We start from the raw sequence: 20,059 nt of genomic DNA, 5'->3' as shown, positions 1-20,059 counted from the left end.
GTTCAGCAGGTAAGTGAAATAAAAATATGAAAATTGACATTTTTTAAGTTTCAAAGTAAATGTTACACCATTTAAAATAAGAAATTAGGAGCAGTTTACCATGCGGTTCATGCAAACATTGTTATCATTCATTCCTCATAAGGATGTTTTTATTATAACTATTTGGATTCTTGTCTTGTCGAACACAGAAGTGCATAATTAACACCAGTATTCTGAAAATTAAAGGGTATTTCTTTCCCCCAAGAAAGAAAGCGAGTGATAGTAGAAACCTTAAGCGATGAGTAAATGATGAGAGATTAAAAGGGATAACTAATTGGAAAAGGGAACTCTTATAGGGAAGATTAATTCTTACAATGGAAGGAGAGAACCAAAGTGAAAAAGGAAAACAACCACAAAATGTTGGTTGTTATAGAGCTAAATGAAAATATAAATGCAAAACAAGGACGTGCAGTGTTGGGAAAAATTCTATATTACTGTGAATAAATTTTAGCAAGCACAGTGGAAGCACAACCACACAAAAACACAAAGATTTACGTGGAAACCCTTTCTCCTTGAAGGGAAAAATCACGGGACAAACTCCGAATAATTTCACTATATAAAATGGAGATTACAACACTTAGAGATACAACTTGAGTAAAAAAACTCTCTTTTTCTTTTCACTCACTGCTCTCTTCCTCACTGTGTATTTTCTCTTACTCTCTCTATTTTTCTCTTCTCTCTTGCTTGCTCTCACTCACGCAGCTCTTCAATACTGCACTAGTCCTCACACTTTGGGACTTTCACTTCTTTTCTTCCTCTGCCCAAATGGCTGAATGGCCTCTACCCTTTTATTTCTTTCACCTTTTCTTCTTTTCTCCCTTTCACACTCTTCACATCAAGTCACATTAAATACAAGCCACTTATCTTGACTTTGCTTCAACCATTTTCTTTTCTTCAGCTCTTCCTTAGCCGAACCACCCTTGCCTTTTGCTTCTTTCTTTTCTTTCTTCCTTCCAACGTGTCTCACAAGTTTAACATCACATAATCATTTATGTGGCTTGACTTTTGTACATCCCTTCATAAATGTTGATGGACTTTTGTACATAATTATAGAGGAAAGATGAACCCAATTTCTTCTCTTTCGGACAAGCTCCTCCAGCAAGTTCAATTTGCTTTGCTGACTTCTTGCCAATTTTTCTACAAGCTCATTTAATGAGCTAAGACAAAGTGTGGGCTGGAACATGGTGCAGTACACCCAACATGCAGTGCCCTTCAAAATTTTGCTGCAGAGTTTTGGTCAGCATGACACTAAAGGATATACTTGCATTGATCGAATTTGGTGTTCCATTCTCCTTTTCTTTTTTCTTTTTTTTTCTCGATAATACAATGAGGGAGAGTGGGATTTGAACCATGTTTCCCTTAATAAAAAGAGCATGCTATGTTACCGAGCTAAAAGAGTCTTGTGATTGTGTTCTGTCCCAGTCTTACGCTGCAGCTCATATCACTTCCTGTTAGTAACTGTTAATTACACTTGTTAGGTTTTGTGACTTTAGAAACTAAATGTATTAGAACTTCAATTTGTAATATGCTGGCAAACCATGATCAAAACTTAGAGTCTAGATTTAGACAACTCAAAGTGTGTTTATTTGTAAAGTTGGAATCGAGTGAATTCCAGAATTTATTAGCTAAATCTACAAGGCTCAATCGATCAAAACTCACGTAAATTAATTTTCTGCAGATTTTTCCAACTTAGCCCAAGCCCGGTTTGATGTGTAGGGTTTTATATTTTACTTTAAGTATAAAAGGAAAAACCCTAACTACGTTTTAAAAGTCTTTTATGTGCTGTGTGTTGAATCTCTTGTGAGGTGTAGAGGTGTTTACCTTCATACACACTTCAGGTTATCAAGATCAAGATTCATGTCAAGAACTTGGTGATCGCTTCAGTTGCTGCATAAAGAACTTAAAGAAGATCTGAAACCTTTTAGTGGAGTCTCAAAGTCACAAGTGGGAGTACTTGTGGTTGCAATGGATTAAGGAAAAAAGTAGTCCATGGACTCGAAGCAATAGGATGTTAATAGTCTAAGTTCTATTGTAAAAACTTCAATTTTTTTCATAGTAGATCTGTTTTATCTTGAGGACAGTTAGATTAAATCCTCCCCAGGTTTTTTACCGGTTTGGTTTTTCTAAGTTATCATATCGTGTGTTATTTATATTTCCGCATTACATTCGTGATATGATTTGATTGTGTTAACCTAAATCTGAATAATTTATCTAAGTAATCATTTGGCTAAATAACTAAATTAAACAACTTGTGTTTTAAAGGGTCTAAAAATGTACAACACTTAAGTGAGGTAATAACTTAAACAGTTCGACAACAAAAGGGCATTCATATGGGATTAAACACAAAAAACTGCTCCTTTATTGACGTTTGAAACTAGCAAAAAAATAAAAAGTTCAACCTGTGACCAAAAACATCTTGTTATCAAAAGATTGTTGGCAGAGCACCTCCTTTTCCTTCTTCTTTTTATTTTTTTATTTTTTTTTTTTTGAGTGAATACTAAATAGCACATTGTCTAGTAGCCCCATAACTTGAATGGGAAAAGCAAAAGGATTGAGAAGCTTGTCAGCAAAACAGTATCCACGTTCTTTCTTCCACTACAAAAAAAAGGTTCTATGGCCACGTTTTTAAAACGCGGCTATATGTCAAAAAAACGTGACTATAGCCTATAGCCACGTTTTTTTAGGCCGCGCTTTCTAATGTGGCCTATAACCTGTGACTATAGGACTGACGGGCCTATGGCCGCACTTTTTTAAACGCGGCCCAAGACCATGGCCTATAGCCCCGTTTAAAACGCGGCCTAAGGTTGTGGTCTTAGGCCGCGTTTTAAACGCGGCCTATGGTTGTGGTCTTGGGCCACGTTTTAAACGTGGCTATAGCTTTTACCTTAGGCCACGTTTTAAATGTGGCCATAGGTCCTGGTCTTGGGCCGCATTTGAAAAGTGCGGCCATAAGACCCTTGTTGACAACTATAGGTGAAAGCTATAGCGGCGTTTAAAACGTGGCTATAGGTTACAACTATAGCTGTAGGACATATTTTAGCCGCGTTTAAAAACGCGGCTATATCCCTTTTTTCTTTTCTTTTTTCCTAGCCCAGATGGCTTAAGAAGGACCTCCACACCTGAGTACAATCACCATAAACCAGGCCCTCCTTATACAGTTTTGATCTTGCAAAGATAAAATGCAAGAGAGAAGGGCAATTAACTCACAATGCACTTTAGATAAAATTTGTGCTGAGGACTATAAAATACAATTGCTAATTATGACTAACAATATAATACACCTAAATCATACTAAAAGAAATGCAACAAAAGCGCACACATTATTATTATCATTAGTAAAGAATATTATCTCTCACCAACTTTGGACAAGTGTGTGCCAGCCAACAAATTAATTGTTGAAGGAAATCTTAACATCTATCAACTTGTACAAGTCATTAAAAATTCCAAGTGAAAAAACTATCAACATCTATAATTTAGTTTACTCTCCATGGAATAGTTAATCCAGAATCCAACTGCATATCTAAAATTGGAGTAACTAAACTCCACGTGCCTAAAACTTGTGTCACAGTGAGAATGAATCATTTTGTTGGACAAACAATGGACTATACCATTGTTCAAAAGGAAATTAGAAATGTTCACATGCTCAAGTAGAAAAATGCTCTCAAGGAGACCCATATCCCATGACATAAACAAATTGGACTTACCTTTGCAACCTCTAATCTACCAAGATGTATGGCTAGCTCAAATCTGTAATCAGGGTTTTTAGCAAGTGATGCAAGTTGTGTTATCCTCTTAGCATCACTTAAAGAAGCATAGAGCAGTAACAAACCAATCATAATGGAACTATGGTTTCAAAATTCAAACTGCAGTAGACTAAGAGATCTTTTTTTTTTTTTTTTTAGAACCCAAACCTCAATTACAAAACTGGTATTGATATTAATATTAATACTTTATAGATAGTACCATCAATCTCAATTTTTCTTCTCTAATTAGTATATAAATTGATTTCGTTTTCTCTTATCATAAGAATTATCTAATTACTTATGAAGATGTATCAATGCAACTTGCTATTTATTTTGCCTCTTGTTTTATAAAACTGCTTTAATTTCATCAATTAAAAGCTCCTTTTCAGCAAAAAATAAATAAATAAATAAAACTCCAAAATTTTCTCAATAAAAAGGATAATAAGTTCAGTCTAAAAAAAGAAAGAAAAAAAAAACCATAGTATTTGTAACTCTTTCCGAATTACTGAATAGTCAGTCTAACACTGACTCAAATGCAATATCTAGGTGTTTTGTAGGATAAAGCAAGCAAATCATAGTTCTCATCTATCTTTTAAGTCCATGAAGCCTTCTATAGGTAAAATGTCACCAAACAACCAATATTCTGTTTTGTAGCCTCAGCAACCATACTAGACAAACATGCAGTTCAGTCAATACAAATGCAAATCAAAAAGACAACCATAGACTCATAGAGTCCAAAAAGACATGAATGATTTAAGAAAAAACACTACAAGATTACAGTTCCACTTTAAGTTGATCCAACAGGCACAACTTTAAAAAATAATAATATTACTAGCCTCTCAAGCCTCAAGTACCACACTTCTTACTTCATTAGGGGCACTTCTGACTTCATTACTAGCCTCTCAGGCCCTACCTAAAGTTAAAAGCCCAGTTAATGATCACGTATAGGTTCCCTAGTCAAGTCCTCCTTGGGACTAGAAGTTTAAGCCCCCATTTATGATCAGGGCCATTGGATTGGCATTGATAGCAGGTTGTTGAAACTTTTTCTACCAACATTAATAAAAATAAAATAGCAACTTACAAAATAAAGCCATCACCCTTTTTTCCCTGCTTTTGACTTTTTGGCAGGGTAGTCATGTACTATTTGCCAAGAAGATGCTAAGAGTAACTATAAAGCCATCATATTAATTTATAAAATAAAAATTTTTATTGGGTCTTGAATTTTTTTTAATTCAATAATTTTGTTACATTTAATTTGCCCCTCCTAGAAAAAAGGCAGTGGCAGTCTGAGATTAGAATTTACATTTGTAGATCCACTAGTATCCAGACTACTCTGTGTTTCCTTCAAAATCTGTACTTAAGTAGCACTAGAAAGTAAATAGATATGTCTTGACCACATAGTTAATCAAAGTAGAGCATGTATTGTAGCAAAGCACATACAGTTTTTGGGGACACAACTGGATTCCAAAGGATGAAAAGCTTTCTAGCAGAGGGACTTCCATCACTCTGAATTAGCTCCAAGGTTGGTAGATTTGCAAGCTCCTGAATTATTAGAAAATCATTTGTCAAATCCATAATTTGATTTCATGTCCAAGAAAATTTTTCAAAAAACCCAAAAATTATTTATGAAACCCAACACTTGGAAAAAAATAAATAAATAAATCAATCATAACTTTTCATATCAGAAATATACCATCCTCACATAAGGTAAACTTCAATCTCTCAAAGTTTCAAAGAGAAACATTTTAGGGACTCCCAAAGTCCACAACATATGCTGAGGAAAGAAAAGTTCAAACAAAAATTTTGTATAGCAACTGAAGTGAAGTACACCTAAACTGAAAAATCCATCAAGAAGCTAGTTGGCTATGCACAAGTGCATAATGCTGATAAGCTATTCATATCTAGCATTCAGGCCAACTCAGCATGTCAAAGAAACAACCCCTCCCCCCTTACAATTGGTTGTTTCTCTCAATAAAAATTGGGTTGATATGTGCATGTCTACAACTTATAAATTGTAAATCTAGGGCAAGACATGCCACTACAAAATCCAAGCTAGTGTATATTTCTAAAAATATTACAGATGTGGTGACTAACATAATTCCTATCAGCCTAAGATTCTTGTGGGGGCAGGTGGGGGAAACAAACCTAGAAAAGGTACATAATGGCGGTTTTTGAAAATAAATAACACCAGGAAAATCTAAATTTTCCTAACATAAAAAAAATGCAAAGTATGTATTTAAATTCAAGAAATCTTTACCATACAATGCTCAAGCAGATTTGCAGAAGTTGCAGTACAAAATACAAAAGAAGGATCACTTCCATATACTGCACAAGGAAGACAGAATAATAAAATCTAAAACTCAGTAACAGTTATCCTCACCATGAACGTTTTGGTGACAATTGGAACACAGCATAATCAAGAGGCATGTCAGACTTCAGTAACAGTACAAAATTCACCAAAAAAATTCAAGCTCTTGAACTAAAATAGAAACCCAAACTTCACACAAATCAAACTTGTCCCAGATCTGGTTCAACAAATATCCAAACCCAAATGCCAAACCAAACCAAACCCACAAAGACTTCATATTTTACACTCATAAATCCAAATTCAAATGCAAAACCAAGTCAGACCCAGATGAAAATACACACATACAAATAGTTATACGCATTAATACACACAACCCAGGAGCAAAAATAGAATTTTCAAAATACCCATTAGTCACTTGCAATAATTTAGGTAAATGTGAGAGGGATCAGTGAAACTAAAGAGTACCTGAGATCTTGGACTATAGAAATCGGATCCTCCTAATCGTGGGGTTTTTAGCATAATCAATGTGCAATGAAACATCCAAGGTTTTATTCAATAGAGAAAAGGAATTCACAATTCCTCTGTTCAAAAAGAAACTTACACATCCCTCGCTAAAAAAATAGTATTAACAAGACTGAGATTTTAACAAACAAAAAATTGAGAAAAGAAAAAAAAAAACGTACGAATTTGGTATAGATCTCTCTACTAGACTAGACCCTAGAAACCATCGAAGGAAGACTCTCCAACTGTACCACAACAATCAAAACCAAAAACGTAGCATTTTTAATCAAAACCCAGAAACCCAAAATCCCTAAAAATGCTTAAAAGATCAAACAGTAAAACCCTAGAAAAGCACGGATCATCATCAATAACATTGAATTGGATGAGATGTAGCAGTAGAAGAAGTTACCTTCTTTTCGACGGTGGTGGTGGCGGAGGCGTAGAGAGAGGAAGAGAAGGATTGTTGGTGAGTGGCTGGAAGACCTTTGTGGCGCTTCTTCTGCAAGCTCTCCTCGCGCTTGCTCTTGCGAATCTCCACCATGTTGTCCTCGCGTCTCTGGCGACCCTCATCGGCATCCACCGCCACCTTGTATCGGTTACGGCGGACCTTGGTTCTCTCGTTTGGCCTCAGCGACATGGCTACTAAAGCTTTGCTAGGGCTGAGATCGAAGAGTGAGAGTGGAAAAGGGTTGATGTTCTTTGGGAGCTAGGGCTGATCAGGTTTTAATATGCTATTTATACAAAGCCTAAAGCAGCGTTTTTCACCTGCGACTATAGGCAAAATCTGAAGCCACGTTTAAGAAACGCAGCCCCATCCCAAATTAGAGCTGCGTTTTGAAAACGCGGCTTTAGATTAAAAAAACGCAGCCACAGTTAAGGGGAAAAAAAAAAGAGTTTGCCAAAAAATAAAATACGGAGGTCCTTAGGCCACGTTTTTAGCTCAAAAAAACGCGGCCTAAGAACCCGTCTATGGCCCCGTTTTTAAAATGCGGCCATAGTTAAGGAAAAAAAAAAAAGAGTTTGTCAAAAAATAAAATACGGAGGTTCTTAGGCCGCGTTTTTAGCTCATAAAAACGCGGCCTAAGAACCCATCTATGGCCCTGCTTAAAAAACGCGGCCTAAGAACTCGTCTATGGCCCCGTTTTTAAAATGCGGCCATAGCTAAGGAAAAGAAAAAAAAAAAAAAAAAAAAAGAGTTTGCCAAAAAAAAAAAAACGGAACGCGGCCTAAGAACCCGTCTATGGCCCCGTTTTAATGAAACGCGGCTTCAGTCTATCTTGGGCCGTGTTTTTTATAGCCACGGCTTAAAAAACGCGGCCCAAGACCCCCGCGTTTTGTAGTGTTCACCAAGCTTTTACCCAATAAACAACAAAGCAGAAAAGAACCTGGTTGTAAGCTGCATTTGACCTGAAGAATACGACTCATGTGCTTGTTGTTGGAGACCAAAATGCACCCACATATAGTAGAAATACGTGGAAAGCTAAGGATGTGTTAACCAAACAAATGGAGGATCGATGAAGTCTCAACTAAACTAAAAAATTATATCACTTATTTTTCCCTTTAAGAAAAATCATTTATGTAACTTTTTTTAAATGAGAATTCATATTTTTATTCTCTTTTCAACCTACCTGTAAATAGAGTTAATATTAAAACTATTTTAGATCGAAGGAAAATGATAATTATAATACAAAGATGTCATATTTAAAATATTATAGGGATACAAAACCTTAAAAAGAGTTACACAACTCAGAAAAATACATATACGACCATACTCAAAAGTGCTTCTGGCAACTCAATTGTGATGATAACATGCCAACAGACCACTGGTGATCAGACAGGACAGCAAATCCCAGACTCAAAAGTGCCTCTCACAACTCAGTCGAATCAATTCTGCCACTCCTGTCCCTATCAAATCTCTCAAAATATCCGGAGGCATTTGCAATAGAGTAGTAGACAATTAGAAAAAAAAATTTGAATTTGAAGAGAAAAAAAAAAAAATTGTTTTTAATATCAACTAGTATGTAGTCCCGTGCTACTGCACGGGAATGGATATATTATTAATCATGAGTTTATTCATGTTTAAAAAACTCAGTTAAGTCTAAATTCATATTATTAACCAGAAAATTTCATTAACAAAACTTAGCAGTATATATATTTTACATAGAAAGATGAACCTTGGTGACAATGTTTATCTAAAAAATCCATTCACGCTTTTGAATCTTCAATCTCTATTGGTGATTGAAATTTTCGCAGCTTAAAAAATTTTAAATTAAAAAAAAAAAAAAAAAAACCTTCAGAGTTGTACTCATTTTGTAGTTTTACAATGGGTTATTTTGTAACATGATGGGTATTTGTGTGAAGAAAAAACCTCTAAAGTTCTATGGCTGATAAAAGAAATTCTCTCCAATCTCTTTTTATAGAGAGAGGGGTTTGTGCGTGTTTTTATACATCCTTCATAGTTGTATTATCACGAAGCAGGTCCAATGGATTTAGATTGGTACTACCGATTCCCAAAGCATAAGTGTTTAATGTGTTATTAATTTCATCTCATTAGCTTCTACACATGACAGCAAAATTAAAAATAATTAGATTGTACACGTGTATAGTAAAATTGGACTCCAATTTCAGATTCTAATTGAACAATTGGAATGATAATATATGATAGTAACAACAATAGGAAAATTCAAATAAAATTTCGAATTAAATTGTAACAATCTGAATAAAAAATTCCAGTAAAAAGACAGAGTGGAGTGATCCACTCCAAGAAGGCGACCAAACTTGCGTCAATATAGAATAATAAATCTCTCTCCGGAAAATTTACATTGTTCATAACCTTTATCTTCACTGAACATTTTAAAAACATAGTGACTCACATCTGCCATCCAGACATCTACAGCCGGGTCCTCTCCAATTCGCGTGAGATTCCATTGATCACTAAGTTCCTTTGCAGCCTGCAAAAAGTATCATCCATCGGTCCACAGCAGTGTTTTCTTCATTGTTATAGGTGCCAAACCTGAACAAAAAGCCAAATATAAAGATAGTGAATTTTAGGCATAATGTGCATCTGATCACATATTAGCAATTTTTAACAAATGTAAAGATGCAAACTTTGTAAGTGAATAGTAAACAAAACTCAGTGTCAGAACCAAGAAGAAAACACTTTAATCTGAAACTCAGTGCAAATGTAAAGATGCAAACTTTGTAAACAATTTATAACAAAGATGCAAACTCTGGCTTTGCTATCTTTTTGGAAATTATGCAATGTACCCAAACCAAGTTCTTATCACCGATATTAATCTTTTTGGTTTTTACGTTTGACTACAAAATCAAGAAAAAACTTAATTAGCACAATAACTCACTTGACCCGATACATAGAAGTGGTTTTAATGAGAATGAGTCCACATACATTTAGCCACATGATGCAAAATTCAACTTCAATTTCAGATTCTAGACACATGGCACAAAATTAGAGTTCTAATTTGGAATTCAATTTCACACTCTCTCTGCTTCACCTATTATTTTATATATAGATTATAAATTTTTTTTTTTGAGAGAGTTAATATCAATTATAATTTGAAACCTCTTACTTACCCTCCAATACTGTAGACTGTAAAATAATGCAGTGAACTCCTTAGGTCCTACATTACAATCACAAATGAAACAAGTCAATAAACCTTTCTAGGAGGAAAACAAATAGATTCAAAGTAAAGCACAAATTTGAGTAGTTTATTCATTCCAAAACCAAAATAATCAAATACCAGCAACAAATTAATGTTTCTATTATTAACTATGGAAAGAGGAGTTATTCATATGCAAAGTCAAAAAATTCAATTCAAAATTTTACTATCATGTAAGTACTAATTGTTAGGGTAAATTGTTCAACAACTCTTGATATCTCAAGGTTTTTTATTTTTTAACAACAAAGTGGGGGATGGGGATTCAAATCCAAGTCAAGTTAATTTCGAAAGAATATAAATAATAACGCTCTTGAGTTCTAAATAACTCAAGTTAATTAATTATTAAGTACAAGGAAAAAAAAAAAAAAAAAGTCATGATGAGTTGGGTTTAATTAAGTCACTCTAGATTTCCTTAGATAAGAAAATGTCAGGTATAATTTTTATGTTTTTATTTTTATTTTTTATGTAGTTCAATAATTGAGGGATGTAGATTAAAACCTTGAATGTCTCTGTTGGAAATCGTGGAAGTTGTCAACTAGTTGAGTTACAAGGCTCTTGATACATCAGATATAACTTGGGTCATTTCATTACATCAAAATAGACTTTTTTCACTAAGGAAATTTATTAAAAAGGTAAAATTTTAAATACATTTATACACTATATTAGGTGTTAAAGGGGAAAAAGAAAACTTCCCTGTTACCGAAAATAATGGCAAAAAAAGAGTTCCCTAAGACAATAAAACACCGAAGAGTCAAAGCCTAGTGTTTTATGTTCAGCATTTTCACTATTCACAAATTTATAACACTTGTTTAGTAAAGAAAATGAATCATGACACTTTTTATGGCACCTGTTTACTGATTATTAATTACCGTTTTATTTCAAGCAAAATTATCTTTATCTCTTTACATGAGCAATGATAAGTTGATAACTTAGAACTTTTGTTAAAATCAAATGTTATACTTTGTATCTCCCATAAAACTTTTTAGTGGAAGACCAGGTAAATCTTTTTATCTTAAAATTGTCCATAAACAACTTAGTAGAAACTCAAATCCTAATCACAAAGTTACCTTAACAAATCAAATTTAAATATATAATTTGTGTGAATTTCAATTTTATAATATTGGTTAGAACAAGTCTATAGGTTGTAGATTTTTGTTTCCAAATAAAAGAAAAACATATTGAAGTTTTCTTCCAATGAAGAATCTTCTCTAATCCTTTATATGATTGTATGCAAAAGCAACCACACGTATATAATTATATGACTAGCTCGTTAAATCATTTAAACAAGTATATGCGAATATTCAATTAAAAATTAACATGTTAAATCATTTTAATAGGTCCCATAATTATTAACTAAGTAATATGATTAAAATTTCACATAAATACTCATTTGAGTTGACAATTAATGAATTTGAGAAATAGAAAAGTTTTCCTCTATCCCATTTTCCTCTCATGGTCCAACTCATTTTGCTCCAACACATAAAACCATTCAAATGTATTATTAAAACAAGTCCTATAACTCATTAAAAATTTCATGTGAATAAAAGTACACGACTATGGTTTTATTAATCACCATGTAGTTGTTACAAAATGAAAAATGTGATAAGGGTTAGATCTCGTCTTAGCATAACAAAACGGAGATCCTTGAATCAACAAGGAAAACCTGAAATCTACTCATTAAAAATTTTGAACTATCATAATTTCGTTTTACATATTGCAAGCTTATTTATAGGCTCCAAAAGACTTATTTTTCCTCTCAAAATATTCTGATTCTAACTGATACTCCTATATTCTACTAGGACTTTGATTTGACTAAAAATCCTTAAAAACACCTAAAATATATTACTTTGATTTGAATAAAATTCCTTAAAACACCTAAAATAGAACTTTGATTTGACTAAAAATCATGTAAAATGCCTAAAATCAAGGAAATACAATCCTAAATACAAAAATTCTGAAAATTCAAAAATGAATAAACTATGTAAATTATCCCCCCCCCCCCCCCATATTATGTACTTTGGATTGGGAAAATTTTCCTACAAACCAATTTGAAGTTAAAATTTTTTTAAGAAATTTTATTTCATCCAAAAAGTTTTATCAATTTAAAAATAATAATAATAATAATAAAAAGAACAAGAAAAAATCCAAGTCTCCAACAAGAAAGTTGTTTATCCCGTTAAACCCTCATAACCATTCCATGCATGGGAAAGAGTGAGCATCCTAAAAGGGTACTTAGCTTAGTTGGGTTCCCAAAATAGAAAGCAATGCACTCCTAATTCAACTCCAACACCATAAAGAGCAACAGACACAAAGGCAGCATAGGCAATGCAGAAGTTTTAAAGACAAACACCAACAAAGGCCAAGTAAAAAACAAAAAAAAAAAAACAAAAACCATGACCTCCTTCCACACCAACCCCAGTATCATTTTTCTCTTACTCATTTCTCTCATTCTCTCATCCTACCTCTACAATGTCTCTGCAGATGATGACTCTGAAGTGGGTATGTTATCTCTTTCTCTTGTCTTTGTCATGTAGGTTTTCTTTTTTTAAGTTATGTAGGAATGCAAACATAATGTTGTCTCACTTCATCTTCAAGGACTCTAATAACGATTTTGCTGGTCTTTTTTTATATTATTATTATTATCATTTGAGATTTGAAGGAATTGTTTCTTACTTTCTTTCCATCTTCTGCAAGGACTCATGAAAAAGACAACAAAAACAAAATCCAACTCCTTTTTTTGGGTTAATGTTTTAGAATAAGTAGCTATTAGCTTCTTTCTTACTTGTTGCATCAGGATCCAAGGCCAAGAGAAAAAAACAAGGAAACAATCCTTCTTTTTTTTTTTTTTTTTTTTTTTTTTTTTTTAATGTTTGAGAAAATAAGATGCTCTCTCTCTATTCATTTACTTCACTGGGGACCTAGGATTTCAAGCTAGGGCGCTAAAGCGTAAGAAAAAAAAATCCAAATAGGTATATATCTATATAATACTAACAAAATATCAACCAAGATAAATACACAAAATCATTTTTTTCTTAATATATTAAGATGTAGTCATCTACCAACAAAGACAAAATAATATCGTTTTTTTTTTTTTTTTTTTGGTTAATAAAAAAAAAAAAATATCGTTTATTAAGAGCATCAGGTTTTGCAAAAAAAAATATATATTTTTGTAAACCAAAACTTACTTTTGCTATTTTAATATAGCATTTGAAATGTCTCGTACAGTTGTGTTTTTGGTATTTGATGTTTTAAATACTAAAAATTTATCATTTAGATAGTACTCTAATATTTGGCTAACTAGGATTTTTTATTTTAAAGTTTTGTTTTTGTTAAGTTTTTGAGTTTGATAGTTGCTAGTTGGATTAGGCTAATTAAAAGGAAGGGAGTCAAAGTTTTTGGACGACGGAAGTGAAACTTTAGAAATAAAAAAAACATATAACCAATAAAAAAATTTCCCTTTTTCTTTCTTTGGGGCAGGGGGGGGCCAGGCCCCATAGCTATCTTCGCAAATGGACTAGTTATCGCTTATCAACCATCCTATTTATGATATGACAAAACAACAATTGGTGCTACTTTTAGAAATAAAATTTTTGATTTTTTATCTTAAAAAATATATGGAAGATAAAATGGGAAGTTTGAACGCACTTCTAACCAATTGAGCCGGAGTGTAAGATCATAAAATATCAGATCATGATTACTTTGAATCATTGTATTTAAATAATCTTTTTATGGCATGCAGAGGATGAATCTCCATTTGCTTACCTTGAAGACACTGGTAAAGGTCCAACGAAATGGGGCAAAATAGATCCACTTTGGAAAGCTTGTGGTAATGGAAAATTGCAATCTCCTATTGATCTTCTGAACAGAAGGGTGCAAGTTATTCGTAACTACAACAATTTGAAAAGGAATTACAAACCAGCTCAGGCTTTTGTGAAGAACAGAGGACATGACATTATGGTGAGCTGTCAGCTGCCACTGAGACTATATACTTTGTTATTCTTCTTCATAGTTATGATTTTTATTATGTACCAATTCAGTTTATGTTTGCAAGCTTAATCTAATGAATGCTTAAGTTGCATACCCACCAGCTTGGACCATTCAATGATCAACTTATTTTGTTTATAGAAACACGCATCACATGCATGGACAAATTATATGATCCTTCTAAGCTTCAACTCCTTCAAGATGTAATGGAAAATTTTGTTGCACTCGTGCATTTACACACTACCAAAATATAATTGAAAACACAAACATTGCCCAAGATGTAAAATACACACATACCAAATGAGTTGAAATATATTGACCATGTTATTATCTATAATGGATGTTTCATCAGGTGATCTGGAAGGGGGATGCCGGATATATTGACATAAATGGGACTCGTTACAATCTGTTACAGGGTCATTGGCATTCACCATCTGAGCACACATTCAATGGAACAAGGTTTTTGTTTGCCTTCTTTTTTTCATTTGATGCATCTACGGGCAAATTGATTTTTGTACAACCCACTCCAAACATTGCTTTTATTTCTGTACAAAAATCTAATCTTCTGCTTTCAGGTATGACTTGGAGCTCCATATAGTTCATACAAACCCCATTACTAACAAGATAGCTGCTATTGGAATTGTTTACAAATATGGCCACCCTGATCCCTTGCTTACAGAGGTATTTAGATGGTTTTATTTTCATCTGCTTCTACAGATGCATAAATGCATATGCATATATTTATGTACTATTGAAATAAATGCATCACATTGTTTATTAAAACTATAGTTATGAGACGGAAGTTATTGCAACTGTGACAAATTTGGCACCCTAGCCCCTTCCTTTCAATGGAATTTAGATGATTCTCTCTCTCATGCATATATACATAAGACATTCATAATATGATGCACATAAGTATAATTTATATAAATGCATGCTTTTATATATTATATGCATGTATACTACCATGCACATACTTAAAAAAGTACATGTATCCATGATCTTCTTAATTTGTCAATACAGTAATGAACATAGAGCTCAATGTTGAAAGGGACCTAACATCACAAACAATGCCAAGAAATTTCAATTTGAAAAATTCATTTAGTGTTTTATAATAGCTGCGTGACACATATTTCAAATGAGATTTACACTACACAAGAATTATGTTCAAAGAGATCTATAATCTATTACATTAAAACAGACGAAAAGATAATTGTATGCCTGCTATCTGCAGTTTGTTTATATATGTGAACAATCATAATGAGAACCCTTTAGTTTATGCTGGACGAGAAAGGCTAGTCTAGCAATTGTGTTGTCTAAACCAAAACACCCTTGTCATGAGTGACAATGTTAGGCCTCGAGTATATTTTACAAATGTACAACTATTACAAATATCTCCTTTTTGGAGCACCTTGAAGCCACAGATGTGGAGTTCTTCAATCTAACCTTCCATAGGTTTTCTATGAATACTATCCTTATAGTTGTCCTTACCAAATAATTTCATTATGACACCCATTAAAGAGTATTCATTCAAGAGCTAAGGTTTTAAGTTCCCCAGAAGTCATTACATACCCTTCATTTTATCTCTTTGGCAATGAAATATAGAAAATGAAAGCATCCATAAGGATCCATTTAAAGGTTATTTAAAATGGTTTGGAATGCAAAAGTAATAGCATACTTTTGACACATGCATTAGAAGAGTATTGTTCTTCATGAATGAATCAAAATCTTCGATTGACATGTGATTATTTCTTCCTATGAATTTTCTTGATTATTGACTTTTTTATGCCCCCTCCCTTTTTTTTCCAAAGCTGTTCCACCACATAAAGTCAGCTGGGAAAGAAGAGAAACCTTTGGGGATCATTGACCCAGGATTGATTAAGTTTGGGAGCAGAAAGTATTACAGATGCATTGGTTCTCTTACAGTTCCTCCCTGCACTGAGGGTGTCACTTGGACAATACTCAAGAAGGTCCTTCACTAAGCACACAATTTTCTCGACCAATAAATGCAATATTGGTTCTGTTACCTTTTTCTTACTCCATATTTGCACTTTCCAACATGCCTCTCTTTTATAGGTGAGGACAGTTTCAAGGGAGCAAGTGAGAGAATTAAGGGAAGCTGTTCATGATGTAAGTGTTTCTGAACTGGGATGACATCATTTTGATTAAGTACTCCGCAGAAATTAAGGATGTGCAGGACTAACCCTAAGGAATGATGATATAATCATAAGCTTTTGTTATTTAACAAAAAAACTGATTATGATATGACTAACGAGTTCCAAATCTGACCTAGAATTTTGTCAATTTTTTTGACAAATAGTATATTTACTAATTGACAAGTTATTATGGTAACCTTGCCTCTCTCTCTCTCTCTCTCTCTCTACACCATCTCTAAATCAAAAATATCTCTCAGATGCAAGATAGTTTTCATTATACAATATCCTAATTGATTTAATCAACATGTCTTTTTAGTCGTTGGAATCTCTGAAGTGGATGGTAGTCCTATACAGTTATACATCCTATATATCAAAGAAGGCATTTCAAAGTTGGAGTGGTTGCTATCACCTGCTTTTTGGAAGAAGTCATAAGGGTTGTTCTTAGATTTAAAAGATAATTACAAAGAGAAAAAATAATAATTACTTTGCTTTTGAGTTAAAAACTAAAAATAGAAGTGGGAAGCCAATCCATAATGTGTGTTTTTGTTCAATAATATGTATTAAGGTAGGTAGGTTTGAATCTTCTGTAACATTTACTGCTGGTCTTGGGAAAGCTACTGATGGCACATCATTCGAGATACTTAATGCAAGAACCAGTGAATACATCAGTCATAAAGTAAGGGAAACAATATAAAAACTAGCAAATGATGAAGGAAATGTAACAGAAACAATTTTCCTCTAAAGTGCCTGTTCACTTTAAGCTTATGTGTTTGCTTTTGTCTTCAGCAAGAAGCAAATTCATTTTCAAAGACATTGGTATCATGGTATGAATTTGATTGTTGGTTTGTACTTTTTTTCAGGGATTTGAGTCAAATGCAAGGCCAACTCAGAATTCAAAAATGCCAGTTCAGTTTTACATACCAAAAGAAAGTGAAGCTTCTTCTTAGGTTTCCATAATTTGAATATAGGAGTAATACTTGCTGAACCACATAACTGCATCGTCTCCAAATAAGAGACTTTTACACACACCAACTAGAATACCTTCCCTGTGTCTCTTGAAACAAAGATGTTCTTACATGTTCAGCTGGTAAATGAAATAAAAATATGAAAATTGACATTTCTGTTAAGTTTCAAAGTTAATGTTACACTTATTTCTCCAAAAAAAAAAAAAAAGGTTAATGTTACACCATTTGAATTAAGAAATTAAGAGCAGTTTACCATGTGATTCATGCATACATTGTTAAGCAATGAGTGAATGATGAAAATTAAACAGGATAGCTAATTGGAAAAGGGAACTTTTAGAGAAGGTTAATTCTTACAATGGAAGGAGAACCAAAGTGAAAAAGAAAAATAACCGCAAAATGTTTGTCAGAGTTGTTATACAGTAAATGAAAAAATAAACGCAGAATAAGGACGTCTAAAATTTGTTGCAGAGTTTTGGTTAGCATGACACTACAATATGCAAAAGGATCGATCGAGTTTGGTATTCCACTCTTTTTCTTTTTTATTCAATAATACAATGGGGTAGAGGGAGTTGAACCATGTTTTCCTTAATAAAATAGAGCATATGTTTCCGAGCTATAAGACTCCTGGTGATTGTGTCCAACCCTTACACATTGCAGCTCATATCACTTCCTGTTTGCAACTGCTAATTACACTTACTAGTTGCATACCCGTGCATTACGCGTGATAATTTTTTTAAGATGGTCTTATTAAATATTTTATTAATACTATAATTTTAGTTTTTAACCATTGGTTTTTCATTAGTTTTTAAGTTAATAAAAACCTTAAATATACATTTTTTTACCTTTATACACACATATATATAGTGAATCTTTACACATACCTTTAAGAAAACTTTATATATTCCATTTTTTTGGATGCATAAAATTATAGACTACTACTCCATAATAATAGTGGCTAATTAATTCTATATATATATATATATATATATATATATTTTGTGATCTCATTTGTAACGCTTCTTACCATTATTATATATTTACTAACTAATGATTTACATAACAAAGACGGTAAATGAGAGGTAGCATTGTTCATTAAATTTTCGAAAGTAATAGTGTATGAAAATTTTATATATATATATATATATATATATATATATTAAATAAATAAGGTTAAATGAATGCCAAAAAATGGATTTTTAAATTTTCTAACTTTATTTCTTATGTAATTTCTACTACTATCAGAGAACATCTCTTTTTTAGTTATGATTAATATGGTTTCCATAGTTAGAGTTTGATTAGTTTAATTAAATTTAAATTTAGTACTATGATTGTAATTTAATTGTTGATTGTTGATTTAATTTTTTAAGTGAATTTAACGGTTTATGTTACTACACTGTAAAGTTTTTAATGTTCTTTACACGATAATCTCTATTTTATTTTTTACTTCTCCTTACAACCTCTTTATTTTCCAATCAACGATTACTAATTGATGTTTGGTTTTTTTTCTATACCATCTCTCTCTCTCTCTCTCTCTCTCTCTCTCTCTCTCTCTCCATTGGTAACCTATCATTTTCCAAAATTTGATGATGATTCTATGACATTAAATATGCATTATTAGTTTTTTTTTTTTTTTAATTTAGTGTTTCTAACTTGATTTGTTTTGTATTTCATTCTTCCTTTGATGCATTGGGTGTGAGAATGAGTGTTTCCCTAGCATTACTCCACTTAATGTGGACAATTTTATTTATTTAATTTAGGCAAAATATTATATTTAAAAATTTTTAAAATAAAAAGGAGTGGAAATATAAATAATTTAATGATATATATGGGGGATGTAGCTGAATTTAAATGTTAACTAAATTAAACGAGAAAAAAATAAAAATAAAATACATAACAATAAACACTAACTTATCCAAATAATTCTATGTAATATAATAATAGTACATTCTATACTATTTTTAATTATTTATAATGCAATATGATAATATTTAACAATCAAAGTCATAAAAAAAATAAAAAATAAAACACAAAACTAAATCCCAACAACCAAAATAGAGTTCTAAAGAATACAAAACTTTATCAAGCTAAAATAGAGATGCAAGAAAAATAAAAATAAAAATCCACCAAAAAATTGAGGGAGAAAGAGTGGGAAATAAGCACTTTTTTGTGAGAGAAAATTATGTAAAGAATGGAAAAGTGAATGACAAATTTATACTAAGAGGATAATAATAAAAAGAAACAAAATAAAGGAAGATAAAAGGAAAGATGAAGAGTGATATCAATGTAGAATGTTTGGGGAGATGAAAAGGTAAAGAGAAGGAGAAAGGTTGAAAAAAGTGTAAATGTTAAAAAAAAAAATGAGTACAATTTGATGAGCACAATTTTCTTTTATTTTAATTTAAGTAAAATATTACATTTTTTTTTAGAGAGAGAAAATATAAATAATTTAATGATAAGGAGGATGTGGTTGAATTTCAATATTGAGTAAAATAGAAGAAAAGAAAAAAATAAGAAAAATTAAAAGATATAACAATAAACACTAAATTATCCAAATTATGCTATGTAATGGAATACTATTTTATTTTTATTTACTATCTTTTATTTTTTATAATGTAATTAGATAAAATTTAACAATCAAAGAGCAAAATAATAATAATAATAATAACTTAAAACACAAAACTAAATC

The 20,059-nt window shown here is 32.2% G+C and overlaps 2 protein-coding genes across 4 annotated transcripts; one reads left to right on the top strand and one right to left on the bottom strand.

Moving 5' to 3' along the window:
* Positions 1–628: 628 nt before the first annotated feature.
* Positions 629–7,287, bottom strand: LOC115951286 (importin subunit alpha-2-like). Of its 3 annotated transcripts, none has more exons than XM_031068476.1 (3): positions 7,001–7,287; positions 5,223–5,324; positions 629–1,497 (listed from the first exon to the last, which is right to left on the bottom strand). In XM_031068476.1, exons 1-3 carry the CDS (start codon positions 7,226–7,228, stop codon positions 1,429–1,431), a joined length of 399 nt encoding a protein of 132 aa, XP_030924336.1. In that variant the 5' UTR covers positions 7,229–7,287; the 3' UTR covers positions 629–1,428. The 3 variants fall into 3 exon arrangements, with proteins under 3 accessions (XP_030924336.1, XP_030924337.1, XP_030924335.1); XM_031068477.1 differs by lacking the exon at positions 629–1,497 and adding an exon at positions 6,040–6,107 and having other exon boundaries at positions 4,253–5,324; XM_031068475.1 differs by lacking the exon at positions 629–1,497 and adding an exon at positions 4,253–5,133.
* A 5,374-nt stretch (positions 7,288–12,661) lies between these two features.
* LOC115951407 (alpha carbonic anhydrase 4-like) lies at positions 12,662–17,435 on the top strand. The gene is made up of 7 exons (XM_031068625.1): positions 12,662–12,767; positions 14,008–14,225; positions 14,605–14,711; positions 14,828–14,933; positions 16,064–16,222; positions 16,329–16,382; positions 17,269–17,435. Exons 1-7 carry the CDS (start codon positions 12,662–12,664, stop codon positions 17,353–17,355), a joined length of 837 nt encoding a protein of 278 aa, XP_030924485.1. The 3' UTR covers positions 17,356–17,435.
* Positions 17,436–20,059: the final 2,624 nt, after the last annotated feature.

The sequence above is a fragment of the Quercus lobata genome, chromosome 7 (genome assembly GCF_001633185.2).
Source record: "Quercus lobata isolate SW786 chromosome 7, ValleyOak3.0 Primary Assembly, whole genome shotgun sequence".
NCBI classification, from domain to species: Eukaryota; Viridiplantae; Streptophyta; class Magnoliopsida; order Fagales; family Fagaceae; genus Quercus; species Quercus lobata.
The sequence above is the reverse complement of the archived record's forward strand: the minus strand, read 5'-3'. Positions and strand labels throughout refer to the sequence as shown.